This window comes from Ursus maritimus, unplaced genomic scaffold (assembly GCF_017311325.1).
Source record: "Ursus maritimus isolate PB19 unplaced genomic scaffold, ASM1731132v1 scaffold_34, whole genome shotgun sequence".
Classification (NCBI taxonomy): domain Eukaryota; kingdom Metazoa; phylum Chordata; class Mammalia; order Carnivora; family Ursidae; genus Ursus; species Ursus maritimus.
Window position 1 is genome coordinate 49,713 of NW_024426008.1, and position 22,760 is coordinate 72,472.

Consider the following 22,760-nt stretch of genomic DNA (forward strand, 5'->3'; position numbering starts at 1 on the left):
ACATCATTAGCCATCAGGGAAATTCAAATCAAAACCACACTGAGGTATCACCTTACACCAGTTAGAATGGCAAAAATAGACAAGGCAAGAAACAACAATTGGAGAGGATGTGGAGAAAGGGGATCCCTCCTACATTGTTGGTGGGAGTGCAAACTGGTACAGCCACTCTGGAAAACAGTGTGGAGGTCCCTTCAAAAGTTAAAAAGTGAGCTACCCTATGACCCAGCCATTGCACTACTGAGTGTTTACCCCAAAGATACAGACGTAGTGAAGAGAAGGGCCATATGCACCCCAATGTTCATAACAGCATTGTCCACAATAGCTAAATCATGGAAGGAACCTAGATGCCCTTCAACAGATGACTGGATTAAGAAGTTGTGGTCCTTATATACAATGGAATATTACTCAGCTATCAGAAAGAAGGAGTTCTCAACATTTGCTGCAACATGGATGGCACTGGAGGAGATAATGCTAAGTGAAATAAGTCAAGCAGAGAAAGACAATTATCATATGTGGAACATAAGAACTAGGAAGATCGGTAGGGGAAGAAAGGGATAAAGAAAGGGGGGGTAATGAGAAGGGGGAATGAAGCATGAGAGACTATGGACTATGAGAAACAAACTGAGGGCCTCAGAGGGGAGGGGGGTGGGGGAATGGGATAGACTGGTGATGGGTAGTAAGGAGGGCACGTATTGCATGGTACACTGGGTGTTATACGCAACTAATGAATCATCGAACTTTACATCGGAAACCGGGGATGTAGTGTATGGTGACTAACATAATATAATAAAAAATCATTAAAAAATAATAAAAAAATAAAAATATTAGGGAAAGGGGTGACTGGGTGGCTCAGTTGGTTGAGCATCCAACTCTTGATTTTGGCTCAGGTCATGATCTCGCAGCTGTGGGACTGAGCCCCATGTCAGGATCTGCACTGTGTGTGGAGCCTGCCTCAAATTCTCTCTCCCTCTCCCTACCACTCACTCTCTCTTAAATAAATAAGATCTTTTTTTTAAAAAAAAGAAAGAAAAACCAGTGCAATCTGAAAAATGATGTTTATTTAATAATGTATCAGTGTCATTACTTAGTTAAGGCAAATATAGCAGAGTAAGATGTTAGTAAGAGAAACTGAGTGAGGAGCATATAGTATCGGTAATTTTTATTTAAATTTTAAACTATTCTAAACTGAAGTTAATTTTTTTAAAAGATTATTTATTTATGTGACAGAGAGACAGGCAGCGAGAGAGGGAACACAGCAGGGGGAGTAGGAGAGGAAGAAGCAGGCTCCCAGCGTTGGAGCCCAATGTGGGACTCGATCCCGGAATGCCGGGATCACGCCCTTAGCCGAAGGCAGACGCTTAACGACTGCGCTACCCAGGCGCCCCTGGAATTAATTTTTTAACAGTACTCCAGGTTTGATAATTTCCTTTTCATATATAGTTTTCCAAAAAATCAGGCATGCAGTAAGAGATTTTTTTCCCCCTACCATTTACCTTTGAACATTGTGCACTAAGCTGAAGTTGCATCAAGGTGTCAGAGACTGAGGAGATGCAAATACTTTATCTGCTGGAACCTCCTTGCCACAAGGAGTGCTGATTCAGTGCCTGGTGTATGATACAGCCTTCATTCAACAGGGTGAGCTCTTAGTACAGGCTCTTTTCCTTGGCAGTGATGCTGCTGAGTGGTAACAACCCAGTGTCAAAGAAGTACCTATTCTCCAATTAATGCTAAAGGTATGCCATTATTTCCCCTGACAGTATCAGCAGGGGATTGGGAATAGAAAACTTATTCAGGGAATCAACTGACTTATTGTCCTCATGCTCAATCTACCAGATCACACTTGCAGACAGCAACATGTCCGAAGTTGAGAGAAATTTTATATTTCAGGTTTTGAAAAATGAGGGCTGCATTTATTCTTCTTTGTGCTGACCAAATCATGTAGCCTCAAATGACAACAGACTAAGCAATATTTTGACTAAAACTATGCAACACTAAATTATTCCCTCAAAAGTTAGTCTGCTTTTTAAAACTAATGTGGTACTTATGACATGAAAGTAGCCTTTTTCAATTCCAAAACCTGCTGTCCAAGCAGAAGAAAAATAACAATGGTTTGCAATGCTGCATAAGGTGCATAATGTGAGCACGCATTATGAGGTTGGAAAAAGATCCTACACAAGATGTGTAGGCTATATGCACACAGGAGGAGTGAGGATATGATGTCCTTTATAATTACACAGTACAAAATAAACCACTAGTGGGATATAACGAAGGCCAAAAAACATGTAAGAATCATCCAGCCCACCTACCCACACAAAAATTCATACACACAAGGAAATAGGAAATCTTATGGATCTCCAATATCCTAGAAAAACAGGGCTACACTACCAGGCAGACACAGCAGGCAGGCCAAAATTTCATAGCATCAACAGCATCAAGCTGAGGGAAGCCAACAGAACGTAAACCGTAACTCAAAAAAGGAAAGTGGACAGGTTCCATAGCAGGTGTGGCTGCTGCCTTCTACTAGAACTCATCAGCAGTAATGAATACTGTTACATAAACTGAAATAGGTGTACGACACAGCTCAGAGACTAGCCACAAACATTTATTCGTCTTGTCCACAGAATTCAAATTATTCCTCCATCTTTAAAACTTCACATTCCATGTTGAGTTCGTGTATAGAATATTTTATTATATATTTTCTATAAAACTTGATGTTACATATAAATCACAAATTTAGGTACATCAGTTCTAGGTGAAGATTTTATCTTCAATTCTGAAACATACATTTCGTCAGGAAAAAAATTATCTGAAGCAAATTTGCAACATTTGTTAAAAAATAACGTTTATCAAAATATAAGATTTGGGTCGAATCTTAATTATCTGATGTTTAATATGTAGTAAAGGCTTTTATGTTTTTCCCTGAGATTTCTCTAATTTTTAACAAAAGCTTCCAGTCAGGATATTGACAGTTTTCTTCCTCAGGTCAAATCTCTGATGTACGATGACAGGCTGAATTTCATAGGTCTTCTGAAATAATATTCATAGGGTTTTGTCCCATTGTAAGAGAGTTAGCTAAGCTATGTGCATTTAACCAATAGAACAAAATCTTGAAGAGCTCAACAGTGTACAGTTTTTTTTTTGTTTTTTTGTTTGTTGTTGTTGTTTTTTTTCCTAAGCCAACTTGTGAAGCTCTTTAGTGGAGAACTGTTCCACCCAGTTATTCAGATTTTGGCTTCTTTCACCTTGTGTTCTACCATGTTTAACACACATGCCTAGTCTGCCCTGGAAATATCTCTATTCCAACATAACATAGGACAGCAAGAATGTAAGGTGACTTTTGAAGGGTAGACTTAGCTTAAATGTAATAGTGTCATAGTCCATGACCAGTATCACTCAAATGAAAGACAGACTGGGAAATTAGGCAAACTATGTGCCTAGTGGAAAAGGAAATGTTTAAGGGAAACAATCTGCCAGTCTGTGACACGAGCTTTTTTACCGTGTGTTATCAACTAAGGTATGAGTCCCTTCAGGACTTCCCAAATTCACATGTAAGGGTTTCCTCTCTGGTGTGCATTCTGGTGTGATGTACTCTAAGAGCTGCCTTACGAATAAAAGTTTTCCTGCATTCATTACATTCATAGGGTTTCTCTCCTGTGTGAATTCTCTGGTGTACTCTGAGAGTTGAATTTTGTGCAAAAGCTTTCCCACATTCATTACACTCATAGGGTTTCTCCCCTGTGTGAATTCTCTGGTGTGCACTAAGGTGTGACTTCTGGGAGAAAGTCTTCCCACATTCATTACATTCATAGGATTTTACACCTGTGTGAGTTCTCTGATGTACTCTGAGGGTTGAATTATGGGCAAAAGGTTTCCCGCATATATTACATTCATAGGGTTTCTCCCCTGTATGAATTCTCTGATGTGCAATAACATATGACTTCTGGGAGAAAGTTTTCCCACATTCATCACATGCGTAGGGTTTCTCGCCTGTTTGAGTCCTCAGATGTGCCCGGAGGTGTGAGGTCTTGGAGAAAGTTTTCCCACATTCATTACACTCATAGGGCTTCTCCCCTGTGTGAATTCTCTGATGTGCCCTCAGGGCTGAATTATCAGCAAAAGTTTTCCCACATTCCTTGCATTCATAAGGTTTCTCCCCTGTGTGGATTCTCTGATGTGCACAGAGGTGTGTTCTTTGGGAGAAAGTTTTCCCACATTCATTACACTCATAGGGTTTCTCTCCTGTGTGAATTCTTTGATGGACTATGAGGGCTGCCTTATAAACAAAAGTTTTCCCACATTCATTACATTTATAAGGTTTTTCACCTTTGTGAATTCTTTCATGTCCACTGAGGTACGATTTCTGAGAGAAGGTTTTCCCACACTCACTACATTCATAAGGTTTCTCCCCTGTGTGAATTCTCTGATGTGTGCTGAGATGTGTCTTCTGTGAAAAAGTTTTCCTACATTCATTACATTCATAGAGTTTCTCCCCTGTATGAATTTTTTTATGTGCTCTGAGAGCTGAATTATGGGCAAATGTTTTCATACACTCATTACATTCATATGGTTTCTCCCCTGTGTGAATTCTCTGATGTACTCTGAGAGCTGAATTATGGGCAAAAGTTTTGTCACAGTCACTACACTCATAAGGTTTCTCCCCTGTGTGAATTCGCTGATGTGCTCTAAGGGCTGAATTATGGGCAAAAGATCTCCCACAGTCATTACATTCATAGGGTTTCTCACCTGTATGAATTCTCTGATGTGCTCTGAGAACAGATATGTGGGCAAAGGACCTCCCACATTCATTACACTCATAGGGTTTCTCCCCTGTGTGAATTCTCTGATGTGCTCTGAGGGTTGAATTATCAGCAAAAGTTTTCCCACATCTGTTACATTCATAGGGTTTCTCCCTAGTATGGATTCTCTGATGTGCACTAAGGTGTGTCTTGTGGGAGAAAGTTTTCCCACATTCAATACACTTGTAGGGTTTTTCTCCTGTGTGAATTCTCTGATGTGCTCTGAGATGTGATGTCTTGGAGAAAGTTTTCCCACATTGAATACATTTGTAGGATTTCTCCCCTGTGTGAATTCTCTGATGTTCTTTGAGATGTACCATCTTGGAGAATGTTTTCCCACGTATATTACTTTGATAGAGTTTCATCCCTGTGTGTGTTCTTTGGTGTACTATGAGAGCAGACTTCTTGTAAGATTTCCCACATCCACTGTTATGATAATCCTTTATGTGAACTGTCAGATTTTCATGGATGTTTGACTTTTGACAGAGAGTTTTCCCACATTTATTACATTCATAGAGACTGACCCTCATATCAGTTCCAGGATAATGAATAGGGTGTGAACTTGAACAAAAAGATTCCCTGCAGTCCTCACATTCCTCAGGTTTCTCCCCTGAATGGGTCCTTTGATGATGAATTAGTTTTGCTTTCTGATGAAAGGATTTCCTGCATTCATTACATTCAAATGACTTCTCTCCAGTTTCACTTTGCTGATGTACACTGAGGGCTGAGTTTTGATGGAAGGACTGCCCAAATTTATCACATTGGTAGAGTTCCTCTTTGTGAGTTCTCTGACATACTATAAGGTCTAATTTCTGGTAGAAGGCATTTATACATCCATTATATGCACAAAATTCATCTCTAATTTGTGTCGTTTTTTGTACTATATGCGTTGAGCTCTGGCTCAAGTTTTCATCACATTTATTGCTTGCAAAAGCACCCTGTTCTTTAACAGTTCTCTGAGATTGAGTGAGAGGTAAGATTCTGCTGAAGTTATTCCCACGTTCATTATATTCAGAGTTTGTCATAGCCATGTGAACTTTATTGTATTTCACAGTGGTGGTTTTGTCATAGGATTTCCCACATTCATTAAGATCAAAGCATTTCTCTCTTGTGCCAGTTCTCATGTAGTTAAATAAAGCTGCTTTATCACAATTTTTCCTAAATTCATCATCCTTATAAGATTCCTCTCCTATAACACAGAGAGTTGTATCATGTAAAACTTTCCCAAATTCATTACATTCAAAAGATTGCTCCAGGCTTTGAAGTTTCTGATGATCTTTCTTATTACTGAGAGGTTTCATGTTTTTATTATAACTGTAAGATTTCTCTCCAGTATTAATTTTCTCATGTTTAATATCAAGCTGCAACTTTTTACATACATTCATGTAACCAGCCTTCTTTCTTGAATAGTTTCCATCACAAATAATTAATTCAGAAACAACTGGCAAATTCATTCTACATGAGTCACATTTACAGGGCATTTTTCCAGAAGAATTTGGAGTTATATCCACAGTAAATGGTTTTTCTAAAACTTTCTGCCCTTCTTTACTCAATGTTTTGTTATCAGTGAATATTACTTGCCACAGAGGTTTCTCTTGTTTTTCCTGGTTCCTCTCAATGTGAATACCAACACTGAAATATCCTAAAATGAGAAAAATTGAAAACATCTTTATATCTTATATTTCTTATGGAGAGGAACTTACAGCCATATGTTTGTTATGTATTATATTCTGTTACAGGTCACATTTCCAAAGATCAATAATTCATGTACATACAGAAAAGACAGATATACTTTTTCCTCATCCATGTTGTTTAAAGAAAACAGGTATTATTTCCAGTGCTGGACAAGACTGAGTAGCTAGCTCCTTTCTTCCCAAGTCCTCCCTCTTACAATTAACAAATCCCTGTACAATCAATAAATCAATAACTAAATCAATAGTAAGTAAATAAGATGCTACAAAATGGAATGTGGACTTTGGAACTCAAGAAGTGACATAGCAGAGGATTCCAAGGCTGTTCTTTCTACTTCCCATATATCTTATATGGGGCACTGGGCAATCCAAAGTCAACAATATACATAACAAAAAGAGCTACAAGCCTGTTCCTTCTAACCAAAGGTCTAAAAGAAGGTGGTTTAACAGAACATAAAATCTTTTTGACAATACCCACCCTGCTCAAGCCAAATGAAAATAGGTTCAACAGGGAATGAAAGTTCCACTGCCACAGGTATGAAGGACTACACACTCTTAGAAAATTTCTTTCCATGAGCCAAAACGAAGACCTCACTAGAAAGATCATGAAGAATCCTAAGAAAGTTCTATCCACGGGACATTTAGGGATCGTAAGAGCCAAACCAAAATTCTTCCTTGGAACCACATTCCTATCTATTCTATGGAATCTGCAATAACAAAAGCAATAAATCTGTTGTTTTAGGGCACTTATGGCAATACAGCAGGTAGGGGAAGGAAAGAAGGGAAAAGAGGCAGGAATACTGCAATATTACAGCTAGAAGGGATGGAAACAGCATTTGGAATAACCATGCTCTCAAAACCCAAGAATGTAGTACATTTAAAAACAGTTTAATTTACATTACTTTCAAATGCACATGAAACATTCATCACAGCACACCACATTCTATATACTGCAAGAAAAAACTTCACAAATATAAAAGAACAGAAATCAAAGTATACTCTCAGGCCATCAAGAAATTATATTAGAAATCAGTAACACAAAGTCACCTGAAGAAACACAAAATATTTGTAAATTAATAGATTTCTAATTAACCCATTGGTCAAAGAGAAAATTTCATAGGCAATTAAGATAGTTAGAATTGAATGAGAACAAATGATGTTTAGGACATATAGAAATCTGTGGGATGGAGCTAAAGTAGTGCTCAGAGATAAATTTATAGCTTACATTTTTTTATATTAGAAAAGACTCCAAGCAGTTACCCAGTTCCACTTTAAGAAACTTGACAAAGAGAACAAATTAAAAAAAAAAAAACAAAAAACTAATGATGTACTGTATGGTGACTAATATATCCTAACAAAAGAGAGAGAGAGAGAACAAAATAAATCTAAAGAAAGCAAAAGGAAGAAAATAATGAAGACTAAAAAAGACAATGAAACTGAACAAGGAAAGCAGAGAAAAATCAATCAAACCAAAGCTTAGTTCACTGAAGATTTTTTTAAAAAATGATTTAAACCAAAAGAGGAAAAAAGACACACAGTATTAATATCAGAAAAAAATGCAAGAGAAGACATAATTACTGATACAACAGACACTAAAAAGATAATAAAAGAATATTAAAGGAAACTGTGCCCATAAATTTGACAATTTAAGTGAAATGGATGTTTCATTAAAAAAAAAAAACTACCAAATTCACTCAAGAAGGAAGACATAACATGAATAGATCAGTATCTATTTAAGAAACTGAATATGTGGTCAACAAGTATGTGACCACGAAACAGCTCCAGGATTAAAAGGCAGTAACTAGTGAATTCTGCCAAAAGTTAAAACAACAACAACAACAACAAAAACCCCAAAAGAATACCAATGTTACATAATCTCTTCTAGAAAATACAAGAAACCTACAGACCAATAACCCTCATGACAAATGTAAAAATTCTCAAAAATAAATAAACAAATAATTAAATAAAATTTAAAAACCCCAAAGCAATATAGACAAGAAATGATTTATCAGGATCAAGGGGGATTCATCTCAAGAATACAAACTGTTGAGATATTTAAAAATCAATGTAATGATCATATTAATTATCTAAAGAATTAAAACCATATAATCAAATAATTTAGGGCAAAGAATATTTCACAAAATTCAAAATCCATCCCTTAACCTATTGTAAAGGAAGTCTACAAAAAGCATATAGCTAACATCATACTTAAAAGACTGAATACGTAAACCCTAAGACTGGAAAAACACGGGTGTCTAGCCTCAGTACTATTCCAGACTGTACTGGAAGCTCCCACCGATGCTGTACAGCAAGGATAGAAATAAAAGATGCGAAATCAACAGAGAGAACCAGAAAAAGATCTTTAAAAAAAGCTCCTTAACTAATAAGTGTTTTCAGCAAGGGCAAAATACAAAGCTGATATACAAAAGCCAATCATATACAAACAATTATTGGAATTTTAAATCAAAGAATATAATTTACCATGGTGCTAAAAACAAAACCCAAAATACTTGGTATCTATATTCCAAAAACTACTGATAAAAGGAATCAAAGAAATCATAAATAAAAGGAGATGTGCACTTCTTTATGGATTGGATTTTAAGATGCTAAAACTCTTTAATTTGATCTATTAATTCAATACAATCCCAGTTGAAAAGCTGGCATGCTTTTTGTAAATATCAAAAAGCTCGTTTTAAGTTTATAAAGAAGTTGGTGGACTCACATTAACTGATTTCAAGGTCTAATTAAGAACCTAGAATAGTAACATTAATGTGGTATTGGCATAAGGACAGATGTAGATGAATAAAAAAATACAGATACCACAGAAATACAATCTTAAATGTGGAAAATGTAAGTACAAATATACACACACATAAACTTATGTAGTATGTACAAAATAGACATTTATCCATTTTCTAAGAACAATGGAAATGCTATTCAGTAGAGAAAGGATAATCTTTTCAATAAATGGTGCTAGAATAACTGGATTCTGCTTTTCAAAAATTTAAACGATACATATCCCATCCTGTCTATGAGAACTAACACCAAATGAATCACAAAATGTAAAATGTGAAATTTAAAAATTTCTAGAAGACATATGAATAAATCTGTCTTACTCTGAGTTTGGATATTTCTAGATAGAACAACAAATACATGATCTTTATGAGAAAATTAATAAACTGTACTTATCAAAATTACCATTCAATTTCAGCCAACCTCCTCTGAAATCCTGCCAACAGAAGAAGCAGAATGAAGCTTCACTACTGCCAAACGTGGAGAGCAGCCCATGTTCCCCACTAAACCTCCACTGACACCTCTGGGAATTGGAAGAGCAGGTTACCACATTAACAGTGGGGAGGGGTGAGATACCAGGGTCCCCACCAGCCTTCTCCTAACACCACCACCCTGTATTTCATCCGGTGCCACTGTCTCTAGCTCACCTTCAACGTTCTGTAATCTTTCAGAATATTACATTTATTCTACATATATGTACCATATGTATATCGATACACACATATATAGCGATACAGAAGTATGTATAGATACACACACACACATACACTTACCTGTACTTAATGGAGAATAAAATGGAATGCGTTTATTCCATCTTTCCCTTGGTTAATACTTTTATATCTTATTAATTTCTTCCCCAAGCAGAGTCACGAATACACTCTCCTTATTATCCTACAGAATATTTCTAGTTTTGCTTTGAAAAAAATCAGGCCTTTAAGCCACCTGAATCCCATTTTTTGTTTAGATCCATAAAGTTACTGTAGGATTCTTTTCTCCACTGTTTTGTGGTGATAGTGCCATCTACCAAAAACAATTATCTATGAAGTGTATGTTTTTTTCCTTGAGCTTTCTTTTGTTTCACTTTATTCAACTATCCACTTCCAGTTCCATACTACTTAACTCTCAGAGCTTTACATATGTGATAGAGCAAATCCTACCACAACACTCCTATGAATGAGATTTTGGTATTGCATTAAATATTTATAATTTTGAATTCATTATATAAGTGCTTCTTTTGTCTTTGTTAGGGTTAGCTAAAATTCCATCCATTTTACTGGTTTTTTTTAATTCTAAGAAAGATTCTATAATTTCTCAATCTTCCAGTTTATTAATTTTTATTTTCACTTTTAAATACTGCTTGCGTTAGTATATTTTTGTTATTGCTCTTGCTTATTACTAGACTACCAATTTACCTCTGTTCACTAATTTAGCTATATCATAAAGTTTATAATATGCAATTTTATAAGTGTCACACAACTTTGGACTTGATATCTTTTTAATACACTGTTTAAAAGAGATAATTTTAAAAATACGCATGTTGAGTTTTTTGTTTACTCATCTTATTAATTTCTAGATTTATCAAAATATGTTGAGAATATTATTTATGGGATTCTAATTTGTTGGAGTTAATGGCTTTCTTTCTAGATTAACATTATATTTTCACTATCTTATAATTAATCTACGGGAACATGAAAGGCTTGTTCTTTGATCTCAGGATACATGTACAAATATATGGTTCAATTTTTTTTTAAGATTTTATTTATTTGAGAGAGAGAGAGAGAGAGAGAAAGAGCATGAGAGGTGGGAGGGTCAGAGGGAGAAGGGAGGGGAAAGATGAGGGACTCAATCCTGGTACTCCAGGATCATGACCTGAGCCGAAGGCAGTCACTTAACCAACTGAGCCACCCAGGTGCCCCTGATTCACTCTAACAGAAATATCATTTACATCCCATATAGGCCTACTTATTTAATGTTCATAGTATCTTTCATCAGATGAGGTACATTATTATCTCCTAATTCTGGTGAATTTTAAATTCTTAGAACCCCATTATTTTGTGTTTTATTACAGCTGGTATGATACTGTTTGGTGCAGTCATTCAAATGCTTAAGGGTTTACGTTAACCTGTGCTCTTGAAAAGAGGGTATTTTGGGCGCCTGGGTGGCTCAGTCATTAAGCATCTGCCTTCAGCTCAGGGCGTGATCCCAGGGTCCTGGGATCGAGCCCCACATCAGGCTTCTCCGCTGGGAGCCCGCTTCTTCCTCTCACACTCCCCCTGCTTGTGTTCCCTCTCTCGCTAGCTGTCTCTATCTCTGTCGAATAAATAAATAAAATCTTGAAAAAAAAGAAAAGAGGGTCTTCTTTTACATTAATGCATTTTTTACTTATGTATTTATAAAAATTTTATTTATTTATTTGAGAGAGAGAGAGAGAGAGCATGAGTGAGGTGTGGGGCAGGGGGAGAAGCAGGCTTCCCACTGATCAGCGAGCCTGGCATAGGGCTCAATCCCAGGACCCTGAAATGATGACCTGGGCTGAAGGCAGATGCTTAGCCGACAAGCCACCCAGGAGCCCCTAAGTTACTGCATTTATTGCCTAAATTAAAGCCTGAATAACATGAAACTCTAAATTATTTCATTTTTGACTTAATAACTTTACTATTCATTTTTTTTAAAGATTTTTATTTATTTATTCGACAGAGATAGAGACAGCCAGCGAGAGAGGGAACACAAGCAGGGGGAGTGGGAGAGGAAGATGCAGGCTCATAGCGGAGGAGCCTGATGTGGGGCTCGATCCCATAACGCCAGGATCACGCCCTGAGCCGAAGGCAGATGCTTAACTGCTGTGCCACCCAGGCGCTCCTCTTTCAAATATACTTATTTCGGGGTATCTTTTTTAGTTAACCAATACGAACAAATAATTTATATCTAGTGACTAGGAAACATGCTTAATCTAAAAATTATGTTCTCTGATTGAAAAGACACACAACACAAAAACAGACACACAACAAAAACTTTCAGTAAACACACTTAGGATGATTTTACTCTTTTGCTCTAAGAATTATATTGAAACTAAAAATTTTGAAGTTCCTGAATTCATCAGTGTACACAAAAATACCAATAAGCACATGAAAAAAATGCTTGACATCACTAGTGACCAGGCAAATTGTTATGGACTGAATTATCTCTCTCCCCAAATCCATATGTTGAAGCCCTGACCCTCAATTTAACTATGTTTGGTGGTAAGGCCTTTGGGGAAATTAGGGCTAAATGAGTTCATAAGGGCGGGGCTCGAATTCTTATAGGCCTGGTGTCCTTGAAAGAACAGGAAGAGACATCACAGCTGTCTCTCCATGAAAGCACAGAGGAAAGGCCATATGAGGGCACAGTCAGAAGGCAGTCATTTGCAAGCCAGGAAGAAGCCTCACCAGAAATTAATCATGTTGGCACCCTGATGTTGGACTTTTAGCTTCCAGAACTATGAGAAATAAATTTCTGTTGTTTAGGCCACCCAGACTATGGTATTTATTATGCCAGGCCAAATGACTAGTACAGAAATGCACATCAAAACTTCAATGATATACCACTTCACATCTACTAGGATGGCTAGAATAAAAAAGTCAGATAATAAGAAGTGTTGGTGAAGATGTGGAAAAATTAGAATCCTCATATGCTGTCATTAGGAAAGAAAAACAGACAGGCACTGTGGAAAATAGTCTGGAAATTCTTGAACAGTTACCACACAACCCAGCAATTTGAATCAAGTGTAACTCAATAAGAGAAATAAAAGCGTTAGGTCCAGGGGAAAAAAAAATCCATGCAAAAACTGGTAAATGAATGTTTCTATCAGCATTATTCAATAGCCAAAAGGTAGAATCCTAAATGTCAATTGAATGAAGAATGGACAAACAAATGTGGCAAATACATACAATGAGACGTTATTTTGCCATACAACGGATGAATGAAGTACTGATACATATGAACCTTGCAATCCTAGGTGAAATAAACCAATCATAAAAGACCACATAATGTGTGACTGCATTTACATGAAATATCTGCAAGAGGCAGAAAGACAGAAAGTAGATTAGTGATTGCTGGGGCTGTAGGGGACAGGAGGATAGGGAGGTAATAACTAAAGGGTTATGAAATTTCCTTTTGAGGTGATGAAAATTGACTGTAGTGATATTTACACATATCTCTGAATATATGAAAAGCCACTGAATTATACCCTTTAAATGGGTGGATTGTGCGATATGTAAATAGTATCTCAATAGAGCTGTTTAAAAGGGTAAACCAATCCAACCAACCAAACAAAACTTTCAAAGGTATTCCCCTAAAAGTTTAACTACCCCAAGTGTCTCCTTCTGTCAGTGGTCACCCACCTGGGTACATCTGGTTTAGGAATTCTTCCTCTAAGGACCAGGGTTCTTCTCCTTGCTCCAACTTGAAGATCATCACAGGTTTGGTGGTGCAGTACCCTGTAAACATGACAATTGAAGGTATATATATACCAGATCCATGGGCTTGTTGGTTTCCAAAGGTGGAGAAAGATTCAGCAACAAAAGCAGCAAAATAAGCGTGCTCATTTGAAGTATCCCACGGGAAAGGAATAACATAAACGTGTGTCTATTTCCTAAAGGCTTCAGGTACCTTAGACCTCTTACTCAAAAGCCAGTACAACATTAATCTCTACAAGGAGTCCATGTGTTTTGATAACTTTAAAAAAAAGGAAATTTAATTTAGATGAAGTCACATGATAAGGTCTGCTCACCCACTGAGATGAGGTGGCTATAGTTCTCTAGCATCACATCTCTGTACAGGGTCCTTTGTGCAGGGCTCATGTACTGCCATTCATCCTGGGTAAATTCGACAATCACATCTTCAAATGACATGGATCCCTGTAACAACACATTGTTTTCAAAGATTCAGAATTATGGGACAAAGAAAATATCTTTGAGAATTACTACTTTTCCTATTTACTCTTAAGCTCCAAAAGACATGGTTATCAAAGACACCTATTTCTTTTTTTTAATAATAATTTTTTGTTATGTTAGTCATCATATAGTACATCCTTAGTTTTTGACCATGATTCATTCTTTGCGTATAACATTCAGTGCACCATGCAATATGTGCCCTCCTTAATACCCATCACCGGCCTATCCCAATCTCCCACCCCCTCCCCTCTGAAGCCCTCAGTTCGTTTCCCAGAGTCCAGAGTCTCTAGTGGTTCATTCCCCCTTCTGTTTACCCCCCTTCATTCTTCCCTTCCTTCTCCTACTGATCTTCCTGCTATTTCCTATGTTCCATAAATGAGTGAAACCATATAATTCTCTTTCTCTGCTTGACTTATTTCACTTAGCATAATCTCCTCCAGTGCCGTCTATGTTGCTGCAAATGTTGAGAAATCGTTCTTTTTGATGGCTGAGTAATATTCCATTGTATATATGGACCACATCTTCTTAATCCAGTCATCTGTTGAAGGGCATCTCGGCTCCTTCCATGATTTAGCTATTGTGGACAATGCTGCTATGAACATTGGGGTGCATATGGCCCTTCTCTTCACTACGTCTGTATCTTTGGGGTAAATACCCAGCAGTGCAATTGCTGGATCATAGGGTAGCTCAATTTTTAACTTTTGAAGGGACCTCCACACTGTTTTCCAGAGTGGCTGTACCAGCTTGCATTCCCACCAACAGTGTAAGAGGGATCCCCTTTCTCCACATCCTCTCCAACATTTGTTGTTTCCTGCCTTGTCTATTTTTGCCATTCTAATTGGCATAAGGTGGTATCTCAATGTGGTTTTGATTTGAATTTCCCTGATGGCTAATGATTTTGAACAATTTTTTCAGTGTCTGTTAGCCACTTGTATAAAGACACCTATTTCTGACCTAATTTTGTCTTTAACTGTGGAGTTGCTCAGTTATAAAGGCTTTTAACTTACTATAATTCATTTATATCTGTTTATGAGTTATAGATTTTTTTAAGACAAAAAAAAAATCAATGTAAAGAGATTTCCTACAACTCTTCCTCTTCATCCCAAGGTACTGTGGGTATTCTAGAGAATTCTAAGATGTTCATTCCCTCCTTAGACATTATCACTGTAAATAACAGGAGACAAAGAAGATAACATGCAAGGTGTGCAGATATTTTACATGATCAAATTTAGGTATAAACACATATATAAAGATATATAAATCTAGAGCTCATGAAGAGCAAAGAGCAACTTACCAAGGATTTGGAATCACAGAAACCAATATAAGTGAATTTACTTATTTATACTGAAGTAACAGCAATGAATATAAGGAATATGAGGATAGGGATATGATCACAACGTGGCAGCAGCAACCAATTTATAACTACTTTCTTGTACAACCACCCAGTCTAATTAAATGAGCAGCTTCTGGAATGCTGGTGCCAAACACTGACATTTAGGAAACAAAAGGGAAAAAAACGTGTTAGAAGTTTTAGCAAGACACATCTGTTCAAGTTGCTCCTGAAGGGTCTGTGAACATAAAGCTGGGACTATCCCTTAAACTGATATACACATGGTTTTAGAATACAGAAGGGAGTCTAAGGATGAAGACAAGCACTTAGGAGTTACTAGCAATGAAGATGGTACTAAAATTTTAAGAGGCAATCAGACAGCAATTTGAGCTATATGCTACACATCCTATACGGGCCTGAGGAAAGAAAAATACCAAATAACATTTAGGGAAGGATGAGTATTAAAAAGGCTGGCAGAAAAAGTATAAGCCACAAAGCCAAAGAAAAAGCTTTCTGAAAAGTAATAGGAGTCAGGAAAGGGCAGAATCTTGGAAAATGTGAAAAGGGAAAATTTCCACAACAAAAGACTTCAAAGGCGCTGGGAGGCAGGGGAACTTGGGAGTTGCTGTTCAACAGGTATAAAGTTTCAGTTATGCAAAATCATCAAGTTCCAGAGATGTGCCGTACCACATCATCCCTGTAGTTAACAATACAGTATTATACACACAAAAATGTGCTGATGGCAGGTCTCCTGTTAAGTGTTCTTATCACAATTAAAAGTAGAAAAGCAAGGGAAGAAAACTAAGATAATAGGACAGAAACAAGTTTCTTTTTTCCCCTCAGTGTTACGTATCCAATTATTTATTCATTCATGTCTTCAGCAGTACTGAGTACCTCCTGCATGTGAAACTCAGTAGTAGTAGCTGGTAACTAAAACAAATAAATAAAAGAACAGGAACACCTCTCATGAAATTTAATCTAAAAAAGAAAAGATAATTATATTCTCCAAAGCTAAAAAAATTAGTGAGAAAAGTGGCACTGCTGTCATTTTTGCAAATCTCTTTAATATCTGACTTCATAAGGTCACTTGGATTAAAAAAAAAAAAGCTAACAAGTGACATAAATAAAAACGGTTAAGGATCCAAAAAATTTTCTCCTTCATAAAAACTATGAAATAACTGGCAAAACTTGGGGCACCTGGGTGGCTACGCGTCCAACTCTTGATTTTGGCTCAGGTCATAATCTTGGGGTCATGGGATCAAGCCCCACATCAGGCTCCATGCTCAGCACTGAGTCTGCATGAGATTCTCTCTCTCTCTCCCTCTGCCCCTTCCCCCCACTCACACGCTCTCTTGCTTTCTCAATAAATAAATAAAATCTTTTTAAAAAAACTAGCAAAAAATATAAAAACTAACAAAGTAAAACATTTATAAAAAACAAAAACAAAACAGCTGAATCATAGTAAGAATGGTGACATTGTGACCTTTTAACTTACCCTGTTCCCACCCCTCTCTTTCCAAATCTGCAGTAGTTTGACAACCAATGGTCTGCAACCAGCAGCCTGGCAACCACACCAGCAGAACTGGGTTGAAGATCCATCGAAGCCTCATTCACAGATAACAGTCATTATTTGGCCCATTTGGTGGTTTCCTGAAAGACCCCACTTATAAGGACGCCTTTATTTGAGCTAACTCAGAGCTCAGTGTGCAAAGCCTTATCCTCACTCATCATTTGTCAAAAACTAAAGGCATCTGTTTAACTTAATGGCTACCTGAGGTGGTAGCTAACAGCTGAGGCAAACAAGGGCTTAATCAAGATGCTTGAAAGGAAAAGCTGGACAATGAGATGTCCATAAATGTTTCTGAAAAGCTCTGATATATTCCTGAGAATCAAGGAGGCTGCAAACTTGCAAAGGGCTGTGCATATGCCTAAGGCTGTGAGCATACTCAGGAAAAGTATGAGAAGGCCCTGAGCGGTCACCTCTAGGTGACCTTGAGGTTTGGCATTAGAAGGAAGTCCAAGCTAATGCAGAGTTATAAACCGTCTGTCTGACTTGAAGAATTCCCTGACATGCACAGAGCCCCTTAGCAAAGACTGGGAGACTTACTGGTTCTAGGCATTTAAAGAAACTTCTGTAGACACTTCAGCTGCCTCAGATGAAAGAAACACAGGCTCTACAGAATTTTTTAAAAAGTCACTGAACAAATAAATTTCAACAATGACCCCAATGGAGGGGAGAAATTCTGATCTCTAGACTAGGCACATTCTTCTATTTAAGATATCCTATTTTCAACAAAAGAGTTCAGTAAACAAGGAAACAAGAAAGTAAGGCCCATATGCAGAAAAGGTATAATCAATAGAAACTGCTCTTAAGGAAGCAGACATTGAACCTACTAGACAATAACCTTAAATCAGCCATATTAAATAAGGTCAAATACCTAGAAAAAACACAATGTCCAAGGACTAAAGGAAAATAAAAGAAAAATATTTCACTAAATCAAGAATATCAATAAAGAGGTAGAAATTTTAACAACAAATAGAAATTATATAGAAACTCAAGAGTTGAAAACTATAATAACTAAATCAAAATTTCACCAGAGGGATTCTATAGCAGATTTGAGCAGGTGAAAGAAAGAATGAACAGACTGGACAATATGCCCATTGAAATTACATAGTGTGAGAAAAACAGAAAGAAAAATAATGACAAAAAATGGAATATAGTATAGCATCAAGCAATAAAGACAGACAATATTGAAAGCAACAAGAAAGAAGTGATTCATCATGTACAACAGTATTAAAAGCAGATTACTAATCAGAAACCATGGAGGACAGAAGGCAGTGAAATAAGTAAGTGCTGAAAGAAAAAAGTTGTCAACCAAGAATTGTATATCCAGCAAAAATAGAAAAATTAAAACCTTCTCAGATAAACAAATACAAAATCTGTCACAGGCAGAACTGCCCTACAAGAAATAATACAGGCAGTGGTTCAGCACTGCCTTTACAGACAGAAAATAGGTTAGTGGTGGCTTGGGGGAAATGAGCAAACGAGAGGGGATAAAATGTAGAGTTGCTTTTTAGATGATGGAACTGCTCTAAAATTGACAGGTGATATTTGCACAAGTCTGTGAGTATATTATAACATTACTGAATTCTACACTTTAAATGGGTGAATCACATGGTATGCAAACTGCATCTCAATAAAGCTTAAAAAAAAAAATAAAGAGAATGAAACCATTCTAAGATTAATAGAGCAGATTAAAGGGCCAAGGTCAGAAAGTGGGAATGAACCACATGAAAGGACAAAGGAAAGAAGATGACTCTAAAAGACATCAGCATTGTAAGGATGGGGCCAGTGGAGGGTGTCATGGACACTAACAAACAGACTTTCCAGGACAGAGTGAGAAGTAGAGGCAAATGCTACAGAAAAGTCAGGCAAGGAAAGAATTACACAGACCCAGTGGATTTGATTATAATCAAGTCTCTGGTCACTGGATATGACAGGCAAGTGGGGAGAGAAACCAAAGCATCATGTAGAGGTTTGAAGTGTAGATAGAAAGTGTTGAAACATTTGAAAGAGAACACAATTTTAAACTGCTAAGCAACCTGAATATCATGGTTACTCAAAATATTTATGGAGAGTAATTTTAAGGATATTCAGCTGATTCAACAGAAAAAATGTCTAATTCAACCCCTGTGTTTGAGTTTCTGGAAAACAGAACTGACCAAGTAACATTTAGTGCTACATCTTCTACTTTTATTGAAGAACAAGTAGAGACAATGTTCTATATTATTTTACAGTTATTACTGAAAAGTTAACTAAATCACGTACTCAAAAAATAAAGATCTTTTTTATCTTCAAATGTTTTGACGTTCTATGAGGTATCAGTTTGCTTAATCCTCTCACCAAACGTCAACCTCTAAAGCAGTACGGTTTGTCTGACATTCTGACAAGTCTACCAAAACTCAGAAATAAATTTGGAGCTCCAATTTCATATCAACATCCCACCTTTGCTCTGCTACTCATCTGTATTTCCATCTCTGAATGCATCTGATCCATTTCTATTTCTACTTTTTCATATTAATAGACTCTTAAGCCCTTATAAAATCCACTATAAAACAAAGAGATTATTAAAAATAGAACTTACCTGCACTATGTTCATTTTCTGCTGCTCCTTGAAAAATGTAAAGAAATGAAAAGGTTCAGCTGGGAAAGAGGAAGAGAAATAGGATCATGAGAAACCTGTTCTGCCTTACAACTATTTTCATTTACGTAAAAATCTCGTAACATCAGCTGGAAAAAAGGTTTCCCTATAGAGGAATATCCTTTTGACATTCTTGAGAGGGAACAAGAAGGACCACACAGAGGTAGTCCGTGAACAAGTGAATGTGCGGTATGATTATATAGGCTTAATCTTGGATTTTCACTGCTGTGAAACTCAGAAGTCGTTGAATTAACAATTTATATCCCCTTCTGACTAAGTACGAACGACAACAAAAAACATAAAATAAAACAAGAGGATATTCGTTAAACAAATTCAGGTATACAAAGGTAAAACCTTCTACCTTCATTTAAACTAATGCTGTTTAAAAAACCCTACTTAGATGGGATTGTTAATCAAATTTGTGTTGTCTTTACACCTTGAGTTAGAGCTTCCCCAGAAAACTTCAAAATAAAGATGGGATGCTTTATGCAAGAAATATTTTTCCTAACTTTTTGTTCTGACTTGGTTGCAAATTCTAAAACAGATTTCTAAGATGCCTATAGTACTTACCTGTGTAAGTAAACAGCACTGTGCTTAAGTTCTTAATTCTGCCCTGGGTGTCTTTACAAAAAATCATTCATTTCAGGCCCAATATTTAGAGCTTCCAAAAGTGTCTAATATAGAAAACTTTTCTTCTGTCCTTTTGTCATTTAACTCTAGATGCCACATGTGGTTATGGACATGGTATGAGGGCAGCTCAGAATCTGGAAAGAATGAGGGGAGAATGAAGGAAACTGGGTGTTGTTTAGGATTTCATCAGTTCTGGCAGGTTACACCTTCCCTAGGCATCATGTCCTTACCAGCCATGCAGTGAAGTGCCTTTTCCTGTACAGCCTGACAGTCACCCATCCCTCTCAACCTCAGGCTACCACCTTCTGCAAGCTGGTCCAATGTCCACGGTCACACAGTCTGTGATGGTTTCTGCGTGTGATCACCAAGTCTGACTCATGCCATACAGGGATCAAGAACTGCTTCTGGTGGAGCAAGTCAGGACCTGTGCCTTTCTTGAAACTTCTGCCTCTGCTCTGAAGCTCCAGTGAGGAACCTGTCAGAAGAGCTGTTCTTCTAAATGACAGTTGTTCCTAGGGCTCTCTTTTTCCAGGCTGAAGTTACTTTACTACAGAGGGGCTGGAATCTGGGCCTGAGAAACAAATTCACTGTATCTGAAACCTGCACTTAACACTCTAAACCTGACTTTGAAATTCACTACAAGTACTCTCCAGTAATGTAGCCATTCGCTGCGTTCAACTACTACACCCGAAGTGTGGTTAATAATAACTTGGATAAACTAAGTTAAACACATCAGTAGAACTAATTTCATCTCTTTCTTTCTATTGTTGATACTAAAAAAATTTAAATTATATTTAGTTTCCATTATCTTTCTATTGGCTAGCACTGCATTAGATTATCAGACTATGCCTTTGAGGATGGAGATAGCTTAGACGGTGCAGGAAAGTTCAAGAGTCTCTTGACCAGGGGCTCTAAAAAGAACCCACAAATCCCAGGATTTCATCACATTGTGAGATTCTATCCATATTCGCTTCACAATCACATCTCTGGAAATCTGGGGACAGGCTACTCTGCTAAGAGCTCCAAAGGTTGTAACTCTTTGTTTGGGGCAGAAAGGATGCTGGGAAGAGCAAGAGGTAGGGAATAAAATCTGCTTGTATTTACATCCAACCTCTCCCACCTACCAGCTTTGTGCCCTGGTGTGTACCATTGAGCCTCCAGTAAAGTCCTTTCACTTTTTAAAATGGCATATTTATAAGGCAATTGTGAGGCTTAAATGAAATACCAAAGGAAACAAAGTGTCTTGTGATAGCAACTTACACACTGATTATCACAAGTACTTGACAAAAAGCTTTGCAGATAACACCTTATTTCTCAGAGTAATTCCACAAGCTATTGTTAGTAGCCTCATGTTCATGGAAAACATTATAAAGGTGGATTCCCTTCCCACTGCCTGCAGTTTCTGCACTCGGCGCCCGCAAGGGGTACCTTCTCCAGACAGGGGACGCAGCCCCACCTGCGCCACGGAAGCAGGCGGGAGCAGACGCCGCAAGCACACAGGGGTTGGGGGAAGGGAAGACCCGCCGGGAAATTCCCAGGACTTCTCACTCGCGCACGCCGCATACAAACCTACCGGAACTGGCAGGACCCCAGGCCTCCCGGAGCCGTGTCCCCAGTACTCCCAGTCCCAGTGCAAAGCCTCTGCTCCCCCAGACACCCAAAGAAGCCGAATTGCCGTCCTTTTTCAACGAGGGAAGGCGGGCGGAAAAGAGCACGGCTGCATGTGCACTTGCGCAGAAGGAGCCCCAGGACCCGTTCCCAGAGTGCTGCGCGGTAGGCCCATAGCGTTTAAGACTACATTTCCCATGAAACTTTGAGACCGCAGGAAGTAATTTTAGAAGTGTTTCCTCCTCAATTAGTGAGTTGGAACGTGACAATTGGATCTGACCTTTGGAGACTTTTCCTGAATCCCCAGATATTGTGGATTAGACTTTAACTTTATGACATGACAGCGTATTGCAAAGCATGGTTCTCGATTGAATCCTAGTTGGAAAAAAATAACAGCTGCAAAAGACTACAATTGGAGAAACCAATATGGACTAGATACTAGAAATACAAAAAAAAATTACTTTCTATTAGTCTAATTCATTAACCAAAGTAACCATTACTTTGTTACTTTGTAACCATTACTTTGGTTAGTGTGATTAATTTTTGGAGGATGGAGGAAATTGTTCTTGTTTTTAAAGATACATACAGAAATAACATGTGGAGTTTGAGGGGCAGGATAGATGACCAACAGGGGAAGGGGAAAAAAAAGAAGGGAGAGAGGGCAGACCATAGGAGACTCTTGAGTGTGGAGAGCCCATTGGGAGTTGCTGAGGGGAGGGAGAGGTGGGCGGGAAATGGCCTGGATGGCTGATGGGTGTTGGGGAGGGCGCTTGATGGGA

General features: G+C 37.7%; 1 protein-coding gene across 2 annotated transcripts; it reads right to left on the reverse strand.

Moving 5' to 3' along the window:
- Positions 1-1,422: 1,422 nt before the first annotated feature.
- Positions 1,423-22,148, reverse strand: ZNF658 (zinc finger protein 658). 2 transcript variants are annotated; one of them, XM_008711820.2, is made up of 6 exons: positions 21,947-22,136; positions 20,314-20,507; positions 19,687-19,745; positions 14,049-14,175; positions 13,660-13,755; positions 1,423-6,438 (listed from the first exon to the last, which is right to left on the reverse strand). In XM_008711820.2, exons 2-6 carry the CDS (start codon positions 20,378-20,380, stop codon positions 3,527-3,529), a joined length of 3,261 nt encoding a protein of 1,086 aa, XP_008710042.1. In that variant the 5' UTR covers positions 20,381-20,507; positions 21,947-22,136; the 3' UTR covers positions 1,423-3,526. The 2 variants fall into 2 exon arrangements, with proteins under 2 accessions (XP_008710042.1, XP_008710043.1); XM_008711821.2 differs by lacking the exon at positions 20,314-20,507 and having other exon boundaries at positions 21,947-22,148.
- Positions 22,149-22,760: the final 612 nt, after the last annotated feature.

Coding starts and splice junctions, on each gene's coding strand:
- ZNF658 (XM_008711820.2), bottom strand. CDS start 20,380: ATGATTTTTTGTAAAGACACCCAGGGCAGAATTAAGAACTTAAGCACA. Junction 14,176..19,686: donor AGAAAATGAACATAGTGCAG/GTAAGTTCTATT, acceptor GTGTTGTTACAG/GGATCCATGTCATTTGAAGA. Junction 13,756..14,048: donor TAGCCACCTCATCTCAGTGG/GTGAGCAGACCT, acceptor TCATGTTTACAG/GGTACTGCACCACCAAACCT.